This window comes from Notolabrus celidotus, chromosome 15, assembly GCF_009762535.1.
Source record: "Notolabrus celidotus isolate fNotCel1 chromosome 15, fNotCel1.pri, whole genome shotgun sequence".
Taxonomy (NCBI): Eukaryota; Metazoa; Chordata; class Actinopteri; order Labriformes; family Labridae; genus Notolabrus; species Notolabrus celidotus.
Genome location: NC_048286.1, coordinates 8,287,759 through 8,312,133, shown reverse-complemented (window position 1 = coordinate 8,312,133; position 24,375 = coordinate 8,287,759). Strand labels below are relative to the sequence as shown.

The 24,375-nt window shown below is 39.3% G+C and overlaps 1 protein-coding gene and 1 long non-coding RNA gene across 3 annotated transcripts in view; one reads left to right on the top strand and one right to left on the bottom strand.

The window, feature by feature from the left end:
* ak5 (adenylate kinase 5) overlaps nt 1-24,375 on the bottom strand; it is a 115,271-nt gene that overhangs the window by 6,935 nt on the left and 83,961 nt on the right. Inside the window, 2 exon segments of the mRNA XM_034703972.1 lie at nt 10,680-10,843; nt 20,778-20,822. Coding sequence (XP_034559863.1) covers nt 10,680-10,843; nt 20,778-20,822 — 209 coding nt within the window.
* The window catches only part of LOC117827381, a 76,553-nt gene that overhangs the window by 3,193 nt on the left and 48,985 nt on the right, over nt 1-24,375 (top strand). For both annotated transcript variants that reach the window (XR_004634198.1, XR_004634197.1), the window contains exon 2: nt 10,707-10,904. This is a non-coding gene — a long non-coding RNA (uncharacterized LOC117827381). The remainder of the gene's footprint in view (nt 1-10,706; nt 10,905-24,375) is intronic.

Here is a 24,375-nt window from a genome sequence, read left to right as displayed (position 1 = left end):
ATTTTAAAAGTCTGAAGACACCAGACTGCCACTTCTTGTGATGATTTTATAAACCAAATTAATTTAGACCCCAACTTTAAGCACAAATAGCTCTCTAAAGAATACTTTCTGCAAGATTGATCTCTGTGGGAGATGGAGCTAAAAACAACAACAAAAGCATTTGTGAAGTTTGACACTGATTTTTGACTTTGTACAGGCCGATCAAGATCCTGTGAGGAACTTATTTCATGTTTGCACTGTTTTTCTGGACCTTGTAGACAAAGCGGTACATCTCAAATCTTTGCCACTCTTTTCCTGTTCATGTGTTCGTAGTTTTGGTTTTATGGTTTAAAGAGTGACCCTGTTATCTGGAAACTTTCAGATATGCATCAGTGCTCTTCATTTATAACAGCTGTTGGTTAAAACCATAGACTGTATAAAATATGGATGTAGTATCCGTGACGTCATCCATCTGTTTCTGAACGCTGTTTTGAGGCCAATCATCGGAGGCAGCCATATTGCTGCTGTTGAGTTATTGTGACGTAAAGAGGCGGGCTTTGAGCCTCCTAGCCAACAGATACAGTGTTCCCGCCTGTCAGTCAAGTCAGCTGTGCCTCTCATTGGAAAACTCATAATCTCAATATCTTCGAAATTGAGAATAAAATTTTAAAATAATAATATTATATTATATATATATTATTAATATAATAATAAATTGTTAGAATAAAAGTCACCCCCGTACAGTGTGTGCCGATCGAGAAATGAGCTATCCAGACTACACTCGTCTTTTGTACCAGACTGTAAACATGTTTATTTCTGCTGTAAAGATCCGCTTTTTGGAATTGGTGTGTATGTGGTTTCTGGTACTTCCGGAGCCAGCCTCAAATGGATCCTAGATGAACTACAGTTTATAACACTTCCCCATTGGACTCATATTTTAGACCGGAGGTTGCTGCTTGGTTGAAACAAGAGTTCTCGCGAATGCATCCTAGTTTATTTCTTCAATATAATGACAAAATGTACTCATAAAAAAAAACAACTAATGAAAACTTGAAAGGAATTCAGGAGAGAGTTATCAATAGCAGTTGTAAATACAAAAACAAAAGATGCATTGGGTGAAAGTTGCTAGTTAGCAAGGTCAATCTTTTAACCAAAACACCAGCCAACGAGTGCTGCCCAATCTCAGCAGAGCAGTGACATCAACATTAGCCAAAAGCATGCAGGCTGTGGAAAATCCAGGAGAATTGATGAGGTAATCAATTAAGAATTGTAATGTATTGTAGTATTGATAATGGCATTTGTATCAATTAATCTTATCAATATCTTTCCCTAATTTTAAAGTTATAGCCATATTTCTGCTGGTAGAACAATAGTTGAAATCAGGTCTGAGTTGCAACAAAATTGGAAACATAGGGCAGTATTTGGCCTAAAAGTTGAAGCAAACGCTCCATGAACAGAAGCTGTAGTCCTCGTCACAGTGGTTGCTGGTTCAACTCCGGGCCATTACCCTATGCTGCATGTCTTCCCCCACTCGCTCCTCACCCCCATTTCCTGTCTCTCTTCAAAATGCCCCAAAATAAATCTTTTAAAAAATCCGAATTGCTCATTTGGCCAAATCTTTGGTTCTGTCTTCCACAATGTGACCTTCCAAACCTGCTGCAGGTTACATTGAAGCAGCTCAGCCATTGGACCTCATTCAGCTCTGGTCAAGCCTGCAGGCTGCACCCACGTCATCTCTCAGTTTGTGCATTTCCCTTCACACTCCCCATGATTACAAAGTACCAAGACCGAGCAGACAATTTGTCAGAGCGTTTCTCTCCACGCTGCTGCCCGATCAATAGAGATTGGTAATGTGAGAAGAAGCCTGGTAAGGTGAAGATTGCCTGTTACCGAGATCACCCTGAAAAACTGTTTTGAGAAAGTACACAAGGAACAACTGTTGTCAGAGTGGCCTTGAACAGGCATTAAATAATCTGTGACTTCGATTTACTCGAGCTGCAGGACAAACTACCACAGTGACAGATCTGTGAGGGCTCATATTTCAGGAGAGAGAATCAATTCTGCAGGAGCAATGAGAGAAAAAGTAGTGCATTCCCCCTTTTTTTAGACTGAGTGAAGTCTTTGAAGACCTTGTAAAAGAAATGTGTTGAAATCAGCTGATACATTTATACCACCAGTTTAAAGATGTCTGTACATGGACCCAGAGAGTGGGTTTTGAGGCTTTGTATCTCAGCATGTGGAAGTATTCCTGAATCACTGCTGGTGAACAAGCTCATAAATCCCCTGCAGATATAAGCACAGAAATGAAGATAGTCTCAGCCGTCGGTTCACAGGATTCTTCATGCACTTTGAAGTGCGGCAGTTTCACTTTACGAAGTTGTTTCTTTATTGTGGCCATCAGTATTCATTTGCAGTAGCTCTTTAATGATTACCGTATTATGCATCAATTTGTTGACTTTTAATGCATGTCTTTGCTGTTTCGTCTGTAAAGGGTCAGGAAAAGAATGGAGAAAAGCAGCAACGTGGACAGTTAGATGGTTAGATACTTGACATCTTGTTACTGTTAGCTGTAGGTTCGGGAATTTTTTGCGTAAAATGCTCACTAGCTCTCTCTGTGTTTCTGCTGTCTCTCTGCTGTCTGTTATTTATATCCAGTGTAAAAACTAACACTCAATACATCCATATTTAATTTAGCCCAAATCATGATTTTCATCAACTCAACCAAATTATGAAGGTTTTAAGCATAGACTGTATAAATAATGGACGTTAGTATCGTGACAACACTCAACTGTTTCTGAATCGCTTTTTTGAACGCCAATCAACGGCGGCAGCCATATTGGAATGCGGAACTCAACCTAACTTCAGTGGATAAAGAGGCTAGGCTTTGAGCCCCATTGCCAACAGTCTGGTTCCGCACTGTCAATCCAGTCAGCTGTCTCATGTTGGAAAACTTGTAATCTGAATATCTTCAGATTCCTCCTCGTTCTTGATCCAGGCTAACATGTTCTATTTCTGCGTTAAAGATCGGCTTTTTTGAAGGTGTGTATGTGGTTTCTGGTGTTTCTGCAGTAGCCTCAAGTGGACCCTCGATGAACTGTTTTTTTTAACACTTCCACATTGGCTTCAATTCACTCGGCTGGAGGTTTGCTGCTTGGTTTTAAGTATTCAGCTGCTTGTTAGGTTGAGGTTGAGTTTTTTAAAAAAAAATCTGGCTCTTAATTTGTAGTCATGTTATTTGTAGCCCTAAACTGCATTATTATAATCAACATTTATGTATCTTATTGAGTTATCTAATTATTTCTTGTATTTATATGATCCTTTTAACTTTAACAGATTTTTAATTTTGCTTTCTTAATTATTTCATTAATTATTAATTAATCACTAAGTATTTTTTTATGATTATTGAAAAAAGCTTTGCTTGCTGTTGCTGCTGGTTCACAGAACTGATGCGTCGTGCAGTTAAACCGGATCCAGTGTTGCTTTAACAATGATTTAACGAAAGGGATCAGGGTCAATGGTTTGGACAGAGATGTGGATGATTGTTCCTATGTATAAAATGAAAAAGAAGGAATATTATAGGTCTAAATAAACAATATAAAATAATGGTAATATTAAAGTAATTCATAATCATGTTTAAACTTACATCGTTGATGCTCACTGTGGTCATTTCTTCTCAAACCACAAGGCATAAACAAAGAACTTACCAGGACACTCGTTGGTTGAGGGAATGGAAGGACAAAGGTCTGAGCGCAGGTTTTTATAAGTTGGTGGAGTGGCTTGGTCAGGTGTGACCTGATGAGGTGCTGTCTTCGGTGGAGAGGGGACACGATTATGTCTTTTGTTATTTTACCATTCTATTGTTTTCGGTCTCTGTTATTTTGTGAATAAAAATATATTGAACGGTGCTGTATAGATAAAAATGAGTTGAGTAATCTGCACAGGTTTTTGAAAAGGTTCATGGTGTGGGATAAAACATCAAGACAAGGTTAAGTTCTAGTTGTACAAACTAGTAACTGTGCCAGTTTAAAACATAAATCTGATTTATGTTCCATCCATCTATCATTAAGTTTCTCAGCTACCTACAGATGGTTTGAGGGCTGTGGTGAGTTCAGCAGAAATAAAGCACACACGGTCAATAAAATCCTCCAGAGGGGATAAAAGGCTATAAGTCCAGACACCAGTTTGTCAGGGAGTGTGAACGGACACGCTGCTGCATTAGATTACTTTTCAAGTTTGACACGTGTGCAGTCCAATCAATATCAGTGATTCATCCATATACTCAAACCACACACACACCACTCACTCACACACCCCCCAGAGAGCTGAATAAACATGCATTTATGCATACACCTTTGAACATGTAAACTGAGGATGACTGGTGTGTGTGAGTGACAGGCAGGATGTGTTTTTTGATGTTGAATGTCACTCACTCGTGGACTGTGGGGTTCAAACGGCTCCCATGACAACACAGGAACGTTATTTATGATGAATAGAAAATCAGCAGTAGCAGAACACATCTCTGTTCATAATATCTACAGGCACGATCGTAAATGTGGAGGCTGAAAATGAGAGCAGGAAGCAGAATATTCTCACCTCTACCTCCCACAGATCATCTCTAATGTGATTGAAGTTTCATTCAGATTGTACAAATATTTCAGAGGCAGGCTAGCAACAATTCTGCAGAGTGGTTTGGTACTTTTTAGGAGTACACAGAATGACTAGTTCATCCTGCAAGTAAAGCACGTTACTTATAAAATGTTTGAAAATGATGTTTCTAACTCTAAACACTGAATTCATAGACGTCCTCCTTACCAGAGGGGCGATCGGTGACTCTGACTTATGCAGAGGAGGTGAAGTAGGGATGGGCGATACCAATTTTTTAAAAATTTAATATGATACTGATTTTGATGCAGTTTTACTGATATGGATACTGAAACACTGGAATTACTTATTGAAATCTCTCTATTTTAAAACATTTGAACACTGAAAGCAAATTGCCTACACAAACAAGACATTAAGAAAAGCATTAAGAAAGTTAGTTCAATGAAATCGAAATGTTCATTCTGCGTGTGCGTGTGTGTTTGTGTGTGTGTGTGTGTGTATAACCGGTGCTACTGAGCATTGGTTTGCCTGTGTGTGATTGGTCCCACAGTCACATGATACGGGCAAGCAGGAAAACAGAGCTGTCTGCACGGCAATGACATGAATGACTGAAAACAGCTGGAGCAGCAATAGATGTTTGCAAAAGTACTTATTTGGTTTTCTATGTTCTTTTAAAGTACTCGATACCAAAAGAGTAAGCAGTAAGTATTGAAATGCACTTCCCTAGTATGAAGTAGTAGTGCACAAGTACCGTAAAACTCAGAATATAGGTCACATCAGATGCAGTTTTTTTTGGGCAGCTCCCAGAGGAGAAAAAAAGTGGAACTGTCTCCCTTCATGAAGACTTGTGTTTCTGTACAGCTGTGTAGCTCTTTCTTGTTCCATCTGTTTTTCGCCACCATGCAAGCTACCAGCATGATAGTTGAGTTCAGCCTGAAGCGGCTAGTTGTACCCACTTCCACTGAATTTGCCATGCTTGCACCAATTACACCTCGGCTGGCCACTTGTTGTCTTAAATTGAGGAGTCTTTTCAATCAAACCAGCACTCCACAAGGTTTATCTGCTAAACAGCATCCCACTGTTTTCTTTGAATAGTGAGGACTTGATGAGCGAGAAACGCTGTTAGATTGTGGTGTTGCTAGACCAGTCAATATTGCTGTGTATCCAGCATGCTTTCTGCATCATAGTGTTAGCTTGCTTCATTTTTTAAATAACCAAATTCTATTCAACTTTTAATAACTGCAGTAAAACAAACAGAGACAAACAAATAAATACATTTATGCAAAGTGTATAAAAGAGAGTGAACCTAACAGAAAAAATAAATAATACAGAAACGAGCAATATCAATAATAACAACAAAGAAGGACATCATATTATCAATCATTAACATGTTCTTCCTAGATCTCTAGTGAGCATAATAATCATCCTGCCATGACACTTTAGTTCAGCTAAATAGATTGTATTCTTTGAAAGTGAGAGATGAGAGACTGCCAATATCTGTAAAATGTATCTGTTGAACCACGAATGGTGTATTTGATCTTTTCCAATTTTAAAAATGATAGCAGATCCTGAAGCCAGGATGTGTTTGAAGGAGATGAATGACTCTCCCAGAGAAGGAGAATCCGACGAAGGCAATTAATGAGTAGCTTGCTTCTTTGAGTGAATCTTCTTGGTAAAATAGTGGTGGTAAACCTCAGGTATGTACAGTGAACCTGGCATTATTTTATTTACTCGTAGTATGGTTGCTGGTTTATGAATGTTGACATGCATCAGACCGAGAGTGCACTGACTGACTGTGAATATTTGTCATGTCTGTTGAAGTGGTCTTATTGCATCAATGATAACAGCTACTATGAATTATTTGGATCTTTGTGGTGTGTGTATGATCTGCTTTTAATGTTGGTGTGTGTGCTGTACCTATATACTGTTCAATAATTAACGTAGTATCTGTGACGTCACCCATCTGTTTCTGAAACGCTGTTTTGAGGCCAATCATCGGCGGCAGCCATATTGGAAATGTTGAACTCAACCTAATGTCTGTTGAGCGTAAAGAGGCGGGCTTTGAGCCTCCTAGCCAACAGCTACAGAGTTCCTGCCCGTCAATTCACCCCCTGTACAGTGTGTGCCGATCCAGAAATGAGCTATCCAGACTACACTGTTTTTTTGTACCAGGCTGTAAACATGTTTATTTCTGCTGTAAAGATCGGCTTTTTAAAATCTGTGTGTATGTGTCTTCTGGTACTTCTGGAGCCAGCCTCAAGTGGACACTCGATGAACTGCAGTTTTTAACAATACCCCATTGGCTTCAATTCTCATTGCCGGAGCTTGCCGCTTGGCTGTACCACAGATTGCCTGTATTATAGTTTTCTAAAGCTAGTACAACACCATAGCATACCTCACTCTGCATTTCATCCTAGTATACTGGTCACATCAATGTAGAGGACGCAGCTCATTTTTTAGTTGACAAAAAAGGTATTAAAAGTGTGTCCTATACACCAGGCTTTACGGTACTTCATGCTGTTTCTGTTGTTGTACTGCTTCTTGTACCTGTAGAGAGTCCTCTTGCACTGTGCTGCTTATATCAAGTCAAATCACGTCTTCCTGTTTTGAAATATTAACTCTTGAGGGTATCTTTAAAACAAACGCCTCCCTCATTCCTCTATGGATAATCTTTGAGTGTCTGCCTCACTTATATTAATGACATAATATAGAGCACAGTCAAACTTTATGGCCTCTCTTTAGTAGCTGGAACAGACTGTCATTATGAGGGTTTAGTGTCACTTTTTACTGTGTGATGATCTTGTTATCATAGAAACAGTGAGTGTTAATGAGCTTCAGTATTTACACAGAGCCTGCTGTACGTCTCCATTAAACTGCAGAGCATCCACTGTCTGCTGGACGCTGATGAGTTTACGTCTTCTCAGAAAGCATGTTTTCCTCTAATGAGACTGTTTGGAGCTGTAGATGATTTATCTGCTTAACACTGTTTCCAGCTCCTGTATGAACTCAGACAGCCATCCCTCTGTCTGAGTGTATAGATGCTCTATCTCTATAAAAGCCATTTGAGCACCCTTGACTGTATAATATGTCGGCTGCAGTGCTCCCGCTCCTCTTTTTCATTAGACCTCTGGCAGGAAGGCAGCCTTTTTGTTTTGAGAGCTGTGGTGGGTGTTTAAATTCTCCCTGCCAGCTTGCAGGGATTTGTCTTTTTTACATTTTATAACAGCACTGCCTGTCTTTATTAAATTATAATCTGTTAAAGACTCTGAGGTATTGGTTTGTTGGGGCGGGCTGCTGTATCGTGACTGCTGTCACCTGTCAATCAAACAGTGTGGGTGTTTCTGTGACATCTTATTCTTTGATTCAGTGTTCTGCCAAATCTGTGATCACTGCCTGTACTTAAAATCCTGTTGTTGAATATAATAAAACCCACACATACAATAAAACAGTTAAATTGTCTGAAGGTGCATATTGTTGTCACTTCGCTGTGGGCTGGTTACAGCAGAGTGAGAACAGAAGATGCCAAAAAATGTTATAACAAAATGTAACCTCCACTTTTCATTCATTTTAAGATCTCTTCGCTTTAACAGAAATGCAAAAGTTAAAGGTGACATATCACGCTTTTTTCATCAATATATTTTGGTCTAAGAGGTCCCCAAAACATGTCTTTAAAGTTTATGCTCAAAAAAACACTTTGAAATCAGATTTTGGCATGCCTGAAAAGCCCTCTTCTCAGTCCTCCTCAGAACACTCTGTTTTCCCTCTGACCACGCCCCCTCAGGAAGTGGATGTGCGTCGGCTCTCCAGCACGTTGATCTAATGTTTACATGTTGGCTGAATAAACATGGCTGCTCAGAGATCACGTTACTTCAACCCTCTGAATCTGATCCAGAATCTGATCCTGACGGAGAGGCGCCTGTAGCAGGACCTTTCTGAAGGATTGGTCATAGATTTAGTGTTTCTTGTTGTTTTATTTATCAGTATGTAGACGTGTGTCTTGGTACACAGCTACGAACATGTAGCTATGTGGCTATGCTAACTAGCGCTAGCACTTATCCATGATAAATAAAAATCATCCACTAGATCTTCAAATCTGCAGACGTGGGGAGTAAAACCGACCTTTGTGTTTATTAAGACAGCCTACAACTAGCATGCCTCCCTCCTAAGCTCCTTGTTACACACATTTGTGCAGGTAATGAAAAACGGAGGAGGGATTCAGTATTATTTTATACAGTCTATGGGCTGAACAAGCTCCGAGCTCTGACTCCGTGACAGACCGGATATTGTTGTTACGTAACAAAAACACGGAAGTCTGAAACGGCTCGTTTCACACACATTTACAGAAAGGTGGAGAAATCAAAACAGGGGCAGAATGGATTTTTTTCATTCTCGGGGGTTTGTAGAAATGCCAGGGAAACATATTTCAGGTAGAGAACCATTAAAAAGTCCATTTTGCATGATATGTCACCTTTAAAAAATTCAATAACACAATTTGAGGTTAAATTAATATATTGAAGAAGTATAATTTGCTCTGTTTTGATAATTGTATTAAATGCTCATGGCTGAAACTGTTTTTTAAATGTTTGCAAAACTTTTTTGGCAAATCTTTCATCAGGCAAGATAGCATTAAGAACACCAGGGGCACAACTAGTGGCAATTATAAAACTGCACACCGTATGACCTCCCTGGGACAGTCAGCTTTTTCCATTAAAGTTCTCAAATGTGGAACAAACCACCAACGGAAATAAACTAACACAAGATATAAAGACTTTTTAAAAAAGCATTAAAGCCTGGCTAAAGCAACATCACAGGTGTGAGCATTTTTAACTCTAATGATCTATAACAGTTTGTTGTAATTTGATGTAACCTTGATGTAAATATTCACCCTCTGGTCTTTCATTCTTTACCAGCATTGTTATTGTATGCATGTTATTCTATGTTACCTTGATATCTTTCTTTCTTCTTTTAACATACTAAAAGCCAAACTAGGGACAGGAGTTGTGAACTAGCTGTAGTCTCAATATGTGAAGCATCAGTTACTACAGCTGTGTAACAGGCAGAAGTTGTTCTTTGTAACTTGCCGTGTCCCTATCAAATAAACTGTATAAATAATCATTTATCATAAAGATAAACACTTTCTGGTTCTTCAGGCTGCAAGCAACTGAATTCTACTTTCAGAAAATGTGAAGTGGCTGACAGCCAGAGCTTTTCAGAAGCCTGAGGAGATCAGGTCTGCTTGAGTCAGTGATCGCTTTCAAAACCCTTCTTAACACATACTTCTATCAAAGAGCCTTTCCTGATTTACCTGCACTTTGTTTTATTTTACTTGAGTTTAACTATTTAAAAAATAATTTAATTTTTTTTTTTTTTTTTGTTCTTTATTCTAGTTATTTTAATGGGGATTTTTAAAAAAATGTTTGAATATATTTAATTTATTTATGTTGCCCTGTGTGACTTTATGACCTGCTTGTTTTATTTTGATACTCATGTGAAGCACTCTAACTTGTTTTTTGAAAAGTGCTCTATAAATAAAACTGTTATTATTATTATTATTATTATTATTATATTTATTTTTAATTATTAAAACATGTCAGAAATCTAATCTAAGCAACCGTAACATTCTGTCAAATGTACTGATGACAGCAGGTGGAAGCTTATTATCCCAGAGAAAAAAATCAGACACATTTTGCAGCTTATTTCAGTCATGTCAATCCATTGTGATGAATTTGAACATTAGTTTTAACTCTACTAACCAAATATATATGAGCCACAAGACAGTGCTGGTCAGAGGAGCAGTCATCACACACCGTAACAAACCTTCATCAGAGGACGAGGAAAATGTGCTTCTGTATTAAATAATTTCCCTCACATTTTCCCCAATAGCAAAAGCGACCAAGTCTTATGAGTTAAAACTGACTTAATGGTTGAGCTCTGCTGATAGAGCAGACGCCCTTTGCCCAACATCAATATAAATCAGGCTTTTAAAAATGGTCACAGAGAGGGGAACAACAATCCCAGGAACGGCGCCCTCTCTCACCTCACAGCTCTATAATTGTATCCCCTGTTCTCTGATAGCAGAGCCAAAGTGCCACACTGACCTTAGGCAGCTGTTCTCCTCTCTCCAGCACCTCCCGCAGGTGTCGCCCTCTGTCGCTGTGAGACTGCAGCTCGGCACACAACAGGTCACCCAGAGTGACTCGACGCAGGCCGAACCTCTCCTCCATCCGCTCGCACTGCAGAGATTTACCTGATCCCGGACCACCTGAGAACACACACACCACACAAAGAGGGACGGGATGATATCAGAGAGGAACAGATTGCAGGTGGGTAGGTGACCTGTGTGTTCTGTCTGTGTGTCTGTGCGTGCAGGTCTTATTTATCACCAGGAGCAGAAAGCCAGGTTATCAATGTGGAATATTATCGTCTCTCCTCTGAATCTACCTGATCTATCACCTCAATTCAACACAGACACACAGAGGGGTTAAAGAACTGTGTTGCATTCTTGACATCGTTGGACTGACTCAGCATGTGACACATGATCCCACATACAATAAGAGCCAATTTTTTCCAAGGGTCTGAACATTTCCAAGGTGGTGTTGACTGATGTCTCTCTTTCTGATCATCCCTGTGTTTTCTTTGTGAACACCATTGCAGTGCACACAAGCATTCAAACAGAGTTAATCACGAAGCAGTCCAGCACTGAATACTCCAGTGAAAGTGATGACCAGGTGGTCTCTTCTACTTCTGTCCTGGGGCTCAGTAAATGATTTGGTAGATTACTTCATTTCTAAATCCAAAGTGTGATGACTCGGTTGCTCCCACTTGGGTGAAGTTTATCTCTGGTAAAAAAAAATCTTCTTGGAGAAAAGCCCCAGTAATAAGGAATGAAAGAAGAGTGTAGGAAAGCTGAACACGCCTACAAAGTAAGACTTTGCATTTATAATTCACAACTGAGAGATGCAAGGCAGTCTTTCCTCTCTAACATCGCCAAAACAGATATAATGCATGTGCCTCTTTTCCTTCTGTCTACAGGCTTACAAACCCTCCTGTCTCAGTAGCACCTGAACTTCAATGTGCTGTGGCCTCAAATTAACTTGTTTCATTATAAAGAATTAGACAAGATAATCTGCTACAAGCTTCTTTATTCTTCATTTACTCCTCACAGGTTGGAACCTAGGAACTTCTATGTATAAAGCTAGTGGTTAGAGATAAATGACTTTGGGCCAGGGCTTCATTTTCTGTGTTTCTGGTTGTTTTCAGTCCAGTTAGCAAGTTAAAAAGCAACTGTGGGTTTAGATCAAACTAAGCTTAAAGTTTGCCTCCATATCTATACAATACCTTCATGTCTTGATCTGTTACATCCTCTAAGCGGCACCTGTTCATCTATTTTTGTTGAGTCTCAGTTTCACTGTAAATAGTTGGTTATACAGAGGATTCACTCTGGCTTATTTCAGTGATATGAACCCAAAAAGGAAAACACTTTTCTTGTGATGTGCTTGCAATTAATGGGCTTCAAATTAAAGAACAAAAAAAAAAAACATGATGTAGATTTTTCTAAATAAAAATGCAAACTTTATCAGCACTGTCTGTAAGACGAGAAGAAACTTCTAAACTGTTTTATTTTAAATTGAGGTCAGATCGATCATTCCTGATGCATTCCATGAAGTCGGGATATCTCAACACTGATTGACTTTCATGACACGGCATCAAGCAGGTTTGTCGCTCATCATAACATTTAAATTTAGGAGTGATCATTAGCTTCACTTGAATACAGATTGCTGAGATAAATCACATCCGATTGCTGCTGATGGGAGCCTTGATGTCGTTATGATAGACTGCATACTGTCTGCTTATGTTCTCCATATGGGCTGTTTTTCCTGCATATGCCAAAGCCTGCTGATACGTGATTGGACTGTATTATTAAGAATCCAAATGTGCAACAAACAGACATCAGAAGAGTCCGGACCGGCATGCATTCTACTCTTTCGTGTGGGATCTTTAAGTAGAAGTTGATCAGCTAATAGAGATTATTATTGTTGATGAAATGGACACACTTCACACAATCTCCCAGCTTAAACCGACACATCAGTTGTAAATCCTAAAGGTTCAATAATCTTGATCTAAATCCAGCCTTAACCTTCCAACCAGCCTGCATCCCAAAAGAAGTCTCTGACCATAAAGTCTTTATATTTCAAACATGACCTGGTCCTCCCATAGATAGAAGAACAGCAGTACAAACACAGGCAGCATCCATCCCAACACACAAAAGACCACAAATAAAGCAAGAAGAAGAGTTTAACTAATCAATCCAATTATGTAGGTAATTCAAGCGCAATTCCATGAAATGATTTAAGAATATCTCAGCAGTCTTTTCCCTCTGCTGCTCTGCACTGAGGTCTGCAGGAGTTTTATCACAGGTTAACTGTATTACATGGCCATGGGGCTATGTGAAGCACCAGTAGGAAGTGGTGATTTATCATAACCAGCCTTGGGCCTAGTAATAAAACTCCGGATGCGCTTCTCATTCATCAATATTCTCCTGGAGATCCACCACCTTCCACCTGCATTCAAAAACGGACATCCTCATCACCATTTCTTCAGGGAGCACAGACAGAAATAAGCGAGGTGCAGTTTTTCCAGGGACGCTGTCAGAAAAGGTCCATATGAAATCATGAGGCGGGCAGTTATGGAGTCCGTCATTGTGTATTCTGAATTTATTCACTGACTTAATATGTTTTGTCAGCCTCAAAATGCTGCACAGCCTCCCCCCACGCCTCCTCAGTGAAGTATTCCTCCACTGCTTGACACCTCTGCTGGGAAGTAAAATAATGACCAACCAGAGCTGAATCAAAAGCCCAGAGAAGCCGGTTAGTGTAAGTCAGGTCAAACTTCAACTGGCTCTGTGTCCAGATAGATTTCCCTCTCTGAGACCATCTGAAATTTAGATGAACTCGCCTTGAACGTCAAACCTTGTTCTGACAGATTGAATCGTATTTAATACCTGCGCTGTTTGAACCATACAAGTAGTCTTTTTTCTATTTTTTTGTTTGCTGTTGTTTGTAACTCTCAAATATCAGTTAAGAAGCTGTTTGTTATTTCCGGTTTCTTGACAGCTTTTCTCAAGATTTTACTTAAAAATGTCCGTAAACCTGCCTTCATGTAACCTTCAGGTCACTTGGGGCTAGTTAGAGATGCTATGTTGAAGATGTTAACAAACATTTGCTCATTGAAACATCCAACAACTACAGAAAAACACTTGCATTCATTTGTAGTCGTGCGTTTGACAACCCAACAGTTACAAATGTAATATTCACTCTGTTTTAGCACCATTTTTGGTCTCAACCATCTCCTGAGTCTATTTAGCTGATTAATGAATTACTATGTTTACCTTCTAGATGCCAAATGTGTCAGCGTAGAGCTGGCTTTAAAACTTTTTCCACCATAAGCAGGTGACTTCAGAAGTGGAAACTCATGCTGTGAGAGCATAAAGTTGAAACCCTGAAATGTTAATTCATTTTAAAATAATTTACATCCTGTACTTAATTTTTGGGATGCAAAGACAGTGTACCAAAATTTAAAAACTGAAAATTTTGTTTTACAACAAGTGTATGCTCATTTTCACCAATTAGTGAGAGACTGCGTGAGCAAATGGTTCAGCATAATGTTCCTCAGCATAAAATTACAAAGAATTTTGTGACTTTAATCAAATTATGCTTCTTTTAACATTTTAAACAGTTTTATGTTTTGCTTTTTGGGGGGGGAATTGGGGTGGTATGTTGTCTCTTTTATATCTGGTGGACCCCAAGGTTCTATCTCAGGTCCTCTTCGGTATCTACTTGATATTTATGTAAAGCTGTTTGTAATTATGTGTTCAGTTTTCATTGTTATGTCGGGAATACGAATTCATATATGGCAATCTAACCACATAACACCATCAATATCAAAACTCTTCACCTACAAAACTTATTTTTGTCAACTAAGACAAGTGAAAAGCTTGGACGATAGATTTTGCTTGATGTTATACAATTGTTTAGGGCAAAACAATTGTGTTCTAAAAGTCTACAAGCTAAATGTTTAACACAACAAAAAAGTGCACTTACAAGCTCTCCAGCATGAAAATGATGCATTAAAGACAAAGATTAAATGCAATATGGTACAGCAAACCTCGGCTACTGATCTCGGCACATTGTGCATTATTTGCCAATTTCCAAATGTCAGTCAGCAGGACAAATATCAGCTGAAACCAATGTGCAACATCAGTGTATCCCCACTTAATAGTATAGAGACCTTAAGCATTAGCAGAAGTCTACATTTTCTTAAGCACCTCCTAGCTTCTCTTCTGACTCCAAGACCGGTGGAGGTTTAGATTGAAGCCCAAACCATCCCACCATTCATGACAGCCCTGTCACAGCTCTGTCCTCAGTTAGAGCTGAGGTGACACATGGATTATATGAAATGGGGATGAAACATGAGGCAGAGATTCTTCTAAAGAAGAAAATGTAATCATTTAATTTGTCTGTCCACTCTACTCTTGTGCTTCTGCAGGTAATACTTTCATGAAAACATTAATCAGTCAAATTGACAAATGAGCCTCAGACAAGACAAGCTGCTCGCCTCTGCTAATTGAAATGCTTCATCGCCATCAATTTTCAATGCTGGTGATGGTTCAAGAAAATCTTTCAAAGTGCAGAAATGCATTTATTGAGCTCTGAATGCCTGAGCAAGGACTGAATCACTGCAAAGTGATTTTCCCTTCCAATGTCACCATCCATCAAGTAGAAGAGACTTTGCAGGCTTTTCTCGTCGGTGTCAAAATAAATTATTTTTGAGTGATGGACATGCATTTTAAAAATAGTGCACACAGTGTGTGCATATCAGCCATAGATTTCTGCAGAGTGTCAAAGTTTGGATTTGTGTTCGCTGCCAGAGTGTGAGCTGGTTTGAGCCAAAAATCCTGCATTTCTCTGCACAGTCTGAGCAACAGATGGGATCAGGGATGAGTGCAACTAGCAGGGCTGCATGTTTGGACACAGCAGACCTGTCAATCAAAGAGCCGCCATCATATCTGTCTTCATGTCTCATTATCCTGTTTCTGCAGTGAGCAGTTCAGAAATCAAATCTTGGAAAGAAGGGGCAAAGATAGCTGGTAGGGAAGTAGTTTTCTGTGAATTCATCCTCTTACTATTAAAGCAAGAGAGAAGTTTGCATAATAAGCCGAGTCCTTGTTGCCTTATAGAAGCGTTATTAAGACAACTGGCATCACTACAGTTACAGGGTGAAATACGTACACCCTCTTAGCTAGTCAAATATTTGCTTTTGTCAACCTTGGCATCCTTTCTGGTCTCTTGGTCTGAGCTACTGAGCTCTCTGCCAGAAAGCTCTGTCGTAAATCCCTGTGCACTTCTCTCTATGGATCAAACCTGTTTGCCCAAACTCACACAGAGTAGAAACATTTGTTTTAGGCAATGTGTGAGAATAATACAGACTTCACACTCTCCTTCAAAAATGAGTGTCATTCAAAGGATTTTGAAGCTGTTTCAGAAAGTTGTATTATCTAACTCTGAAGGCTTCTGCACAGAGTTGATGCCTCTTGTACTGCCTGTGTATGAAATGTCTGATAAAACATTGTTTTCATTGACTGTGTAGCTGAGCGAGAATCAAATATTTGTTCAAACTAACTCTGAAAAATGAACACTTGCACTTTTGACCCATGTCCCATCTGTTACAATAGAGGCAGGCAGGCTTCATGACTTATACAGCAGCCAGTCACCAGGGGGAGCTCTAAAAACTTTGGCTTCACTTTTGGGGACCCAAACTCGGTCTCAGCAGATGTGTGTCGAACATGAGTCTGGTCCTGCTCCAGGTTTCTGCCTGTTAAAGGAAGTTTGTCCTTGCCACTGTAACTTGTTAAATGCTGCAAAGTGCTCTGCTCATGGTGGATTAAGATGAGATCAGACTGAGTCCTGTCTGTAAGATGGGACTGGCTCTTGGGTCACTGTTAATAATATAAGAGTACAGTCTAGACCTGCTCTGTTACAAAAGAGTCTTGGGATAACATTAGTTGTGATTTGGCACTAAATATGTAAATTATGATTGATAAATTGGGGAACTGTTGTGTTGTCAATCTTCATATACAGACAGTACATTAATCTGTGTCATGAAGCTCATTTAAACAAATAAAACATCAATAGAGGCACAATAAACCACAGCTAAAAGTATTTCTAAATAAACTGTCTTTTTACTCTTGTTTAAATGGTTACCATTTCTAACCTTACATTGATTTCTTTTAACAGAACTGCAATAATTTTCTGCATCATTTCAAAAATCAGGAAAATAGCTCTTATTTCTCTCACCATCAGCAGGTTTTGGGTCCTGAATGAGGGTTAAAATTGTAACTTTCTACACAGTACTGGGAGAAAGATATGAGGAACAGAGAGAAAGACAAAGTAGAGTGTGGTGGGAACATAAGGGTGAAAACAGGGAAAAGAGAACCTCTTATTTATGGGTCACTGTTTGTGAAGTTGTGCACACTGATGGCTACAATTCTCCACATTTAGCTTAAAAATGTCATAAAACAGGAGTGAATTTTTAAAATCACTTTTTTTATCCCATTCTTCACATTTAATTTTGTTGTGAAAAATATATTAAGTTAAAAACACTGTTAAATCCAAATGCTAAATCTAAACGTTAAAAATAAATATAAATATTATGTAAATCTAAATGTTAAATATAAATCTAAATTGTATATCTAAATGTTAAATCTAAATCAAAAAAATAAAAATAAAAAAAAAAAAATAAGTTAAACAAATCAAAATGTTAAAAAAAAAAAAAATAAAAAAAATAAATCAAAATGTTAAATCTATATACATTTAAATATAAATCTTAATGTTAAATATAAATGTTCAACATTAAATCAAATGTTAAAATATAAATATAAATGTTAAATATAATATTAAATATAAATCTAAATGTTAAATCTAAATTTAAATGTTCAACATTAAATCTAAATGTTAAATAAATCTAAATGTTAAATATAAATTAAATATAAATCTAAATGTTAAATGTTGCTCTGCGTCCTAATATTTAGCTGATATGCAGATTCACACTGCTGCCTAGCGGAAATACCAAAATAAAAACTTCATAAAGCGACAGACAAGCAACTTGCCTTGTCGTACTATAGACTGGGTCAGTTCTGTCTCTGAGCGTTGTGAAATCTCTGTATAGCCTCCAAAACTGCCTATCCAGCATTTTTATGGTGGGCAGTCCGGCTATAACAAGTAAGAGTCAGTACTGACTGACTATGATTGGAATATCTGTATCGCTTCATGAACTTAAAAACGTGTTGTGATATTTTCAAGGACGTTTTGGAGCTAAATGTGGAGAATTGTTGCTGTTATTTTCGGTGTGCACAACTTTACACACAGCGTCCGCTTCATATTTACATTTCCCTCTGGGCATCATCCCTTTCCTCTTTCTGGAGCATCTTCACACAACACTGCTTCAACGAATCCAATTGAGCTTTTAGCCGGAGGGGTCTTAGATTGTTAAACACAGATCGTCTTCTCTTACACCTGATAACAAAATGCTGTTTAACCCTCTCACACCTAGAACACATACAACCGAACAGATAACATAAACTATAATATTAGTAAGAGATGAAACATGAGCTCTTTAAGAAGATGAGACTGTATTATATATAGAGTGTTTAATTTGAATGGTGTTGTTTGTACGATGTCTAATGATTAGCAACATGCAGGTGGTAAAGTTTATAATTGACACCTCAATGCAGCATTAACTTGAAATTCTTCTATCGGTATCTGAAGATACTCATGATCCAGTTTAACAAATTTGTTTTTCAGCATCTCCCAGCAGACTTCATTTAGAGTTTTGGACTCTTAAATGTAAAATGTCAGTTTTATTTGAACCTTTGCACAACTAAATGTTTTATTCCTGGACAGATTACTTTATTTTAATGTTTCCTTTGATTCCAGTTTGGGTATTTATCCACTTTCCATCTCTCCAGAGCTCCTTTAGCTTCTTATATAGCTGCTCTTTTCTTTTTCTTCACCCTTTGACTGTTTTACCTTGATGACACCTCTCATCAGCATTCAGAAGAAAGGTTGAGGGGAACAAGTGACATCGTTCTCTAGAGTGGTGAAGAAGGGATCAGCTTTTGACAGATCACAGCATCAGCAGCGGTGGAGCAGGTTTATAGAAGAGGAGGAGCGATGGTGGGGCGGTGGTTGGCATTAACTTTTCATAGAGAAGTGAGGAGTCCTCATGCTGTGTCAGAGAGAGTCTCAACTGTTTGCAGAGTCTAAACTGACTTAGCTTGTAAAAACCTTGACCTGTGAAGATGCACAAACTGATTGGACCAGCAGGATTCCATGTATTTAGTGCATCTCACCAACTGCACATAACATGTTTGCACGGTAAAGAATTGGTGTTAGTAAAACGCTGCGTCACTTTTTGCAGTGAAACATCAGGGATGTAGCAGCATACTTTTATTTTCACTGAATAATTTAGTCCTTGCAGTTGTTCCTTGTTAGAAGCCTTTTGCAGCTTGGGTTTTGAAAGTGCTCTTGAAAATGCTATAAATAAGGAAAGTGGAGGTTCACATTTTGTTCAAGTTAACTTTATCATGGGAGAGATGCTTTGATTGAAGCAGCTGTGATAGTTTGAGTGCTAAGATAAAACAATCCTTGAAGTTTGACTCAGTGGAAGTACCAGGACAGTTTGTTGTCAAAGATGCTCAATTCCACAAGCTGCATTTACACACAATATTTCTTTATTTCTTTAATCAAGTGACTACGTGTAATTTGGAGGAAATCTATTAAAGTGAGAAACCCTAAGACTTCATAAATCAATAGTTATAGTATGCGCCCCATGTACAGAAACCATAGTCTTATGCTGAGGTCAGACAACTTGTTTTATGCACAATAATGCCCGATCCAGCAGACGTAGGGTGTCTCGACCTGCTGGCCCCATAAATCGCTGGTTTTGTCCTGTGTAATGTGCCATAGTGAACAACGATCCAGGCCACAACAGTCACGACCCTCTGTCAGAAAGTCTAGCATGTTTGATTTTTCTTTCTGCGCTTTGTACATGCATAAGACATGAGCGTAAACAAACAACATTTCCATCCCTGATCCTGTGCTGCAGTTAGACAGATGCTGCTCTCACTGACCGTCTGTCTCTCAGATATGAAGACAAGCTGCCGTTTTCATGGATCAGGAGATTTGTTTCGTTGGTTTTAACACGGAGCAGTACGGGAGTCAATGAGAGCTATGATTCATAATCCTTTAATGGTCGTATCTTTGGAATTTTCCATTAGAGCAGTGAGCGATGGTTAATGGAAACTCTGTGTGTCTCACATCTGTCATTAACCTTCATCTCTCCGTCCTGTCTTCAATTAACAGAGTGACACACAGAGTCGCTGGCTGTCGCTGCATACTAAGTGATCACACGTAAACACTCTGCTGACTTATCTGCTGCACCTTAAAACTATGTTTTATTTATTTCAATTTTATTATATATATTTTGAAGATTTGTCTGTTTTTGAACTCAGGAAAACCTTTCAATCTGCTGGATACCAAAACTACAGGAGAAACTAGTCCCAGTTTACAGCATAGGTATCACTATTTTATCAGGTGAAGTTTTCTAGTTTCAGATTGAAGATGTAGCAGGCTCTTAAATATTGTTGCAATAAAAATGTAATCCAAACATTTTTTGATAGTATTGCTGCAAGTTAAAGATCTGTTCATCAGCCTCCTTATAGGTAATCAAACACCAATTTCCCAGAGTGTAGACTGTCACATTGTCCCTCTTTGCTGGTACACAGCCCAAACTCACAGACCTACCTACAGTGTCATAAAAAGAAGTCAAATAGCAAAACCTTTCAGGAGGTTCAGAGGGTATGAAGTGTTACTTTAATCATAAACTTCTCAGAAATTCTTAAAATCAGCTTGAATTTGATCTCAGTGTAACATTATATGTAAGGGATTATCAAAAGAGCTTTAGGCTTGCCTGTGAGTGATGCTCCTGAACGCATCTTTTTCTTCAGAGCAAAAACAGTCAGAGTTCTGTTCTTTTAAAAAAAATGCAGGACAGTGGCAGTACTATTCTGTGACTATATCTGTCTGATTACTAAGAGTGTGTGTGCACGTGTGTGTGTCTGCTCATAGTCATGTACGTACCGATCACAAAGATGACCTTTGGTTTCTTCTGTTCTGTACAATAACCTGTCAGAAGAAAAAGACAGAGAGAGGTTAAAGTGGAACTTGTGCAGATCAGCTAAGGACACAAACTTTAACTTTCTTTTCCTCACTCTCTCCTTTCTTCATATATAAACGTTGACCACACAAACGATGGTAACATTCACACTTTGGTCTCAACAATTCTTCTCACTTTATTCAAATTTTTCAAACAATCAACCGGTTCTTAAAGAAAGTAATCAGCATTGATCCTAGATGGAAATTCATGGTTGTAATCAGTGGAAATGTTCAGTTAAATCTGAGTACAGACAGCTGACCATTACAGTGGATCATTGTTGAAGTACTCCAGTCCAGGACTGGGAGTCTTGATTTTCAGGACTCGTAACTAAACTTGGACTTGAGGACTGATGGCTTGAGTATTCACTGCATTCTGACTGGGATGATGGAGAGGACTGATTTTTGATGATCATTTATGTTTCGTTTGAGCGCTGGCATGTGTGTTCACCTGCATGCTCATCCACAGGCTCTTGTTCAGCAACACATCCTGCTACACTGCCAAGAGAGCCACCTCACTCAGTCTGAGTCACTGAAGAAGAATCCTAGTTGTTGAGTTGAATCCCCATCACCTGACTTCGACCTGAACACTGAGGACTTGAGACTGGGCTCAGTCTCAAGCATTGGTGACTCAAGCACTGCTGTGCATGCAGCTCAAAATGTTAGTGTAATGGACTTTTTTCAAAAAAGATAATCATTATATTTGAATCAGTGAACTCCTTCATAAATCAATGTTTGCTTTAAAATGATTGATTTCTTAAAGAGGGGGCATTCTGCTGATTTTTCAGGCTTTATATCGTCCCTCTAAAAGCTTTTAGTAGCTTTACAATTAATTTACCCATGGGGATTAATAAAGTACATCATCTCCTTCTTCTTTCTCTTCTCTCTCTTCTTCCAGCTCAAAATCTGTATCTCAGTCTCTTAATTTCAGCCTCTGTGTTAAATGCTTAGTTTCAACAACACTGTCTCTTTAAGAACCCCCCTCCCACCTTCCTCAGCATTCTAGAAGCCTCCTCACTGCTGCCATAAAACAAAGTTGTGATTCTCTTCAAAATAATAAATAGTAAATACATTTGCCCTTTTAAGGAGATTCACCAACAAGTGATGTCACTATTTGAGCAAATCTTGTGTTGATCTTGCTGAAATCTCACGTGACTTTTTAAAGAAGTTGTTCAGTGCAGCCTGCCGTGTCATCCCGGGATTACTCCCAACACATGTTTACCTCGCAATTTGAAACTTAGCCTTCTTTTAGTATTGACAGTCAACAGTTGAACTTTGTTTTTGAAAAACGGGAAAAGATGATACCACCTATTTAGATTAGCAGCAGTTTAATCACAGGTTAATGTATAGAGAGTGGGTTGTAATACTAGATTGGGACCCCTTCAAGGTGAGCAGGATGCTGATGTGAGGGGTCTTGCACCTTGAAGTAAAGGATCTAACAACTTTTAATAGTGCGCATGTGCCAACTGTGCATTCAGCCTGTTAGAGTCGCTCCTCTTTGTTCATTCTTCTTTCTGATTTTTCTCTCTTTCTTCATTGAACTTCGGCAGATTTTTCTCTGGCAGTTTGTTGAAGTTGTTACCTCTTTTGGCCTTCTGTTGGTGAGAGTTGTGGACTGTTTTTCACAATGAAATCACCAACTTTATCTTTAACTCGCATTACTGTTGCCCAGAAACCCCGCTTTGTTTTGTTTTTACCCATGCTCAACTGGTTGAGCTGAAGCTGGCCGTCTCGTTGGCTCAGGCTGCTGGATGTTCCTGCGGAGCTCTGGTGATTTAGGACACATGGAGGCAGAGGAGGCATAAAGCTACGAGGGAGGATAGCTGGTATATAAGACGGCGGTTTATGGAAGGAGATGGAAGCCGTGTCTCTCCTCTCTTATCATGGGCAACGTGAGATCTCTGGCTAATAAGGGGGACGAGCTAACAGGACTAGCCAGGAGTCAGACGGAGTTTCAGGAATGTAGCATGTTGTTCTTCACGGAAACGTGGCTGCATCTGGATATTCCCGACCACAATGTCTCCATTGACGGCTTCCAGACTGTCTGGGCAGACCGGGATAGCACCGAGAGCGCTGTGGGCCTCTGACCATGTTGTCTGCGCAGGGAGATCTCTCATGTCGTGCTGGTAGCTGTTTACATCCCCCCTCTGCCAACCCGACTACGTCCAACGTTCTCAAGACTGCCATAGCCAGACTCCAGACAGACCACCAGAGTGCCCTCTTCCTGATCCCCGGGGACTTCAACCATGTATTTTCTACATAGCTTATTCTGTCTTCTGTACATACTTTTATTATCATTATTTTCATTGTATTTATATTTACATCTTATTAATTACTTCCTCTATTGATATTATTTGATATTCTTAATTATTGTGTATAGGAGCAACTTTAATGACTGAATTTCCCCCCGGGATAAATAAAGTATTTCTGATTCTGATTCTTTCTCTGCAGCACTGAGAAATTAATGAAACCATTAACACCTTTAAATGACTGAAAGAATTGTAACGTTCCCATACGGTAAAAAATCAGCAAAGAAACAATTAATTACACCGGCAATGAAATGACGAGAGCACTGATTGATTTGATCACTTTAAGTACTTTACGCTGCGTATCCCATCTAATCATTCACATACACAAATTCATAACTGATGACAGAGGCGGCCAACTTTCCTATTAAACTTGATTAACACATTCACACACACCACAGTGAAAGGGCTCTGCGTCAGGAGCAGTTGGGGGTTCTGTGTCTGCAGACTGTTGGACATTCAGACCGGAGGAGCAGAGGACTGAACCGCTGATTAATGGATATTATTAACTTCTGCAGCCAACATATTTAGTTTGATTTGTTCATTAGAGGAGTTCAGCCAAATATGGCAGGAGGAGGAGCAGCTGTGGATACTTAAGCGCGTGTGTGTGTGCGTGTGCGCTTGCTCATTCTTGCTGTTTGGTCTTTCTCCCGTATGTCCAGGCAGCCAGCGACCACACCCAGAACTACAGTAGTACAATTTTTCACAGAATTGCCAAAGTGTCTCAGGGTTTGTTCTACTTTGATCAGTTGGTTGTCCTCCTCCTCCTCCTCCTCCTCCTCCTCCTCCTCCTCCTCCTCCTCCTCCTCCTCCTCCCTGTTTACTGGTGGGGGTGCTGACGAGATAAATATCACGTTTAACGGGTAAGACTGAATCAACAGATGAGCCCTCCTCTCCCTCCATTACACAATCAATACTGTTGATGCAGAGCCCGCTGGTGAAAACACACACACACACACACACACACACACACACACACACACACACACACACACACACACACACACACACACACACACACACTCGCACAGCTGCAGAGAAAGGTTCATTGAGGCTGCTGGTGAATAAGAGTTGCATGACACGTGACATTTACTCAGGTGGAACATTGTGTGTGTGTGTGTGTGTGTGTGTGTGTGTGTGTGTGTGTGTGTGTGTGCGTGTGCGTGTGCGTGTGCGTGTGCGTGTGCGCGTGCGCGTGCGCGTGCGCGTGCGCGTGTGCG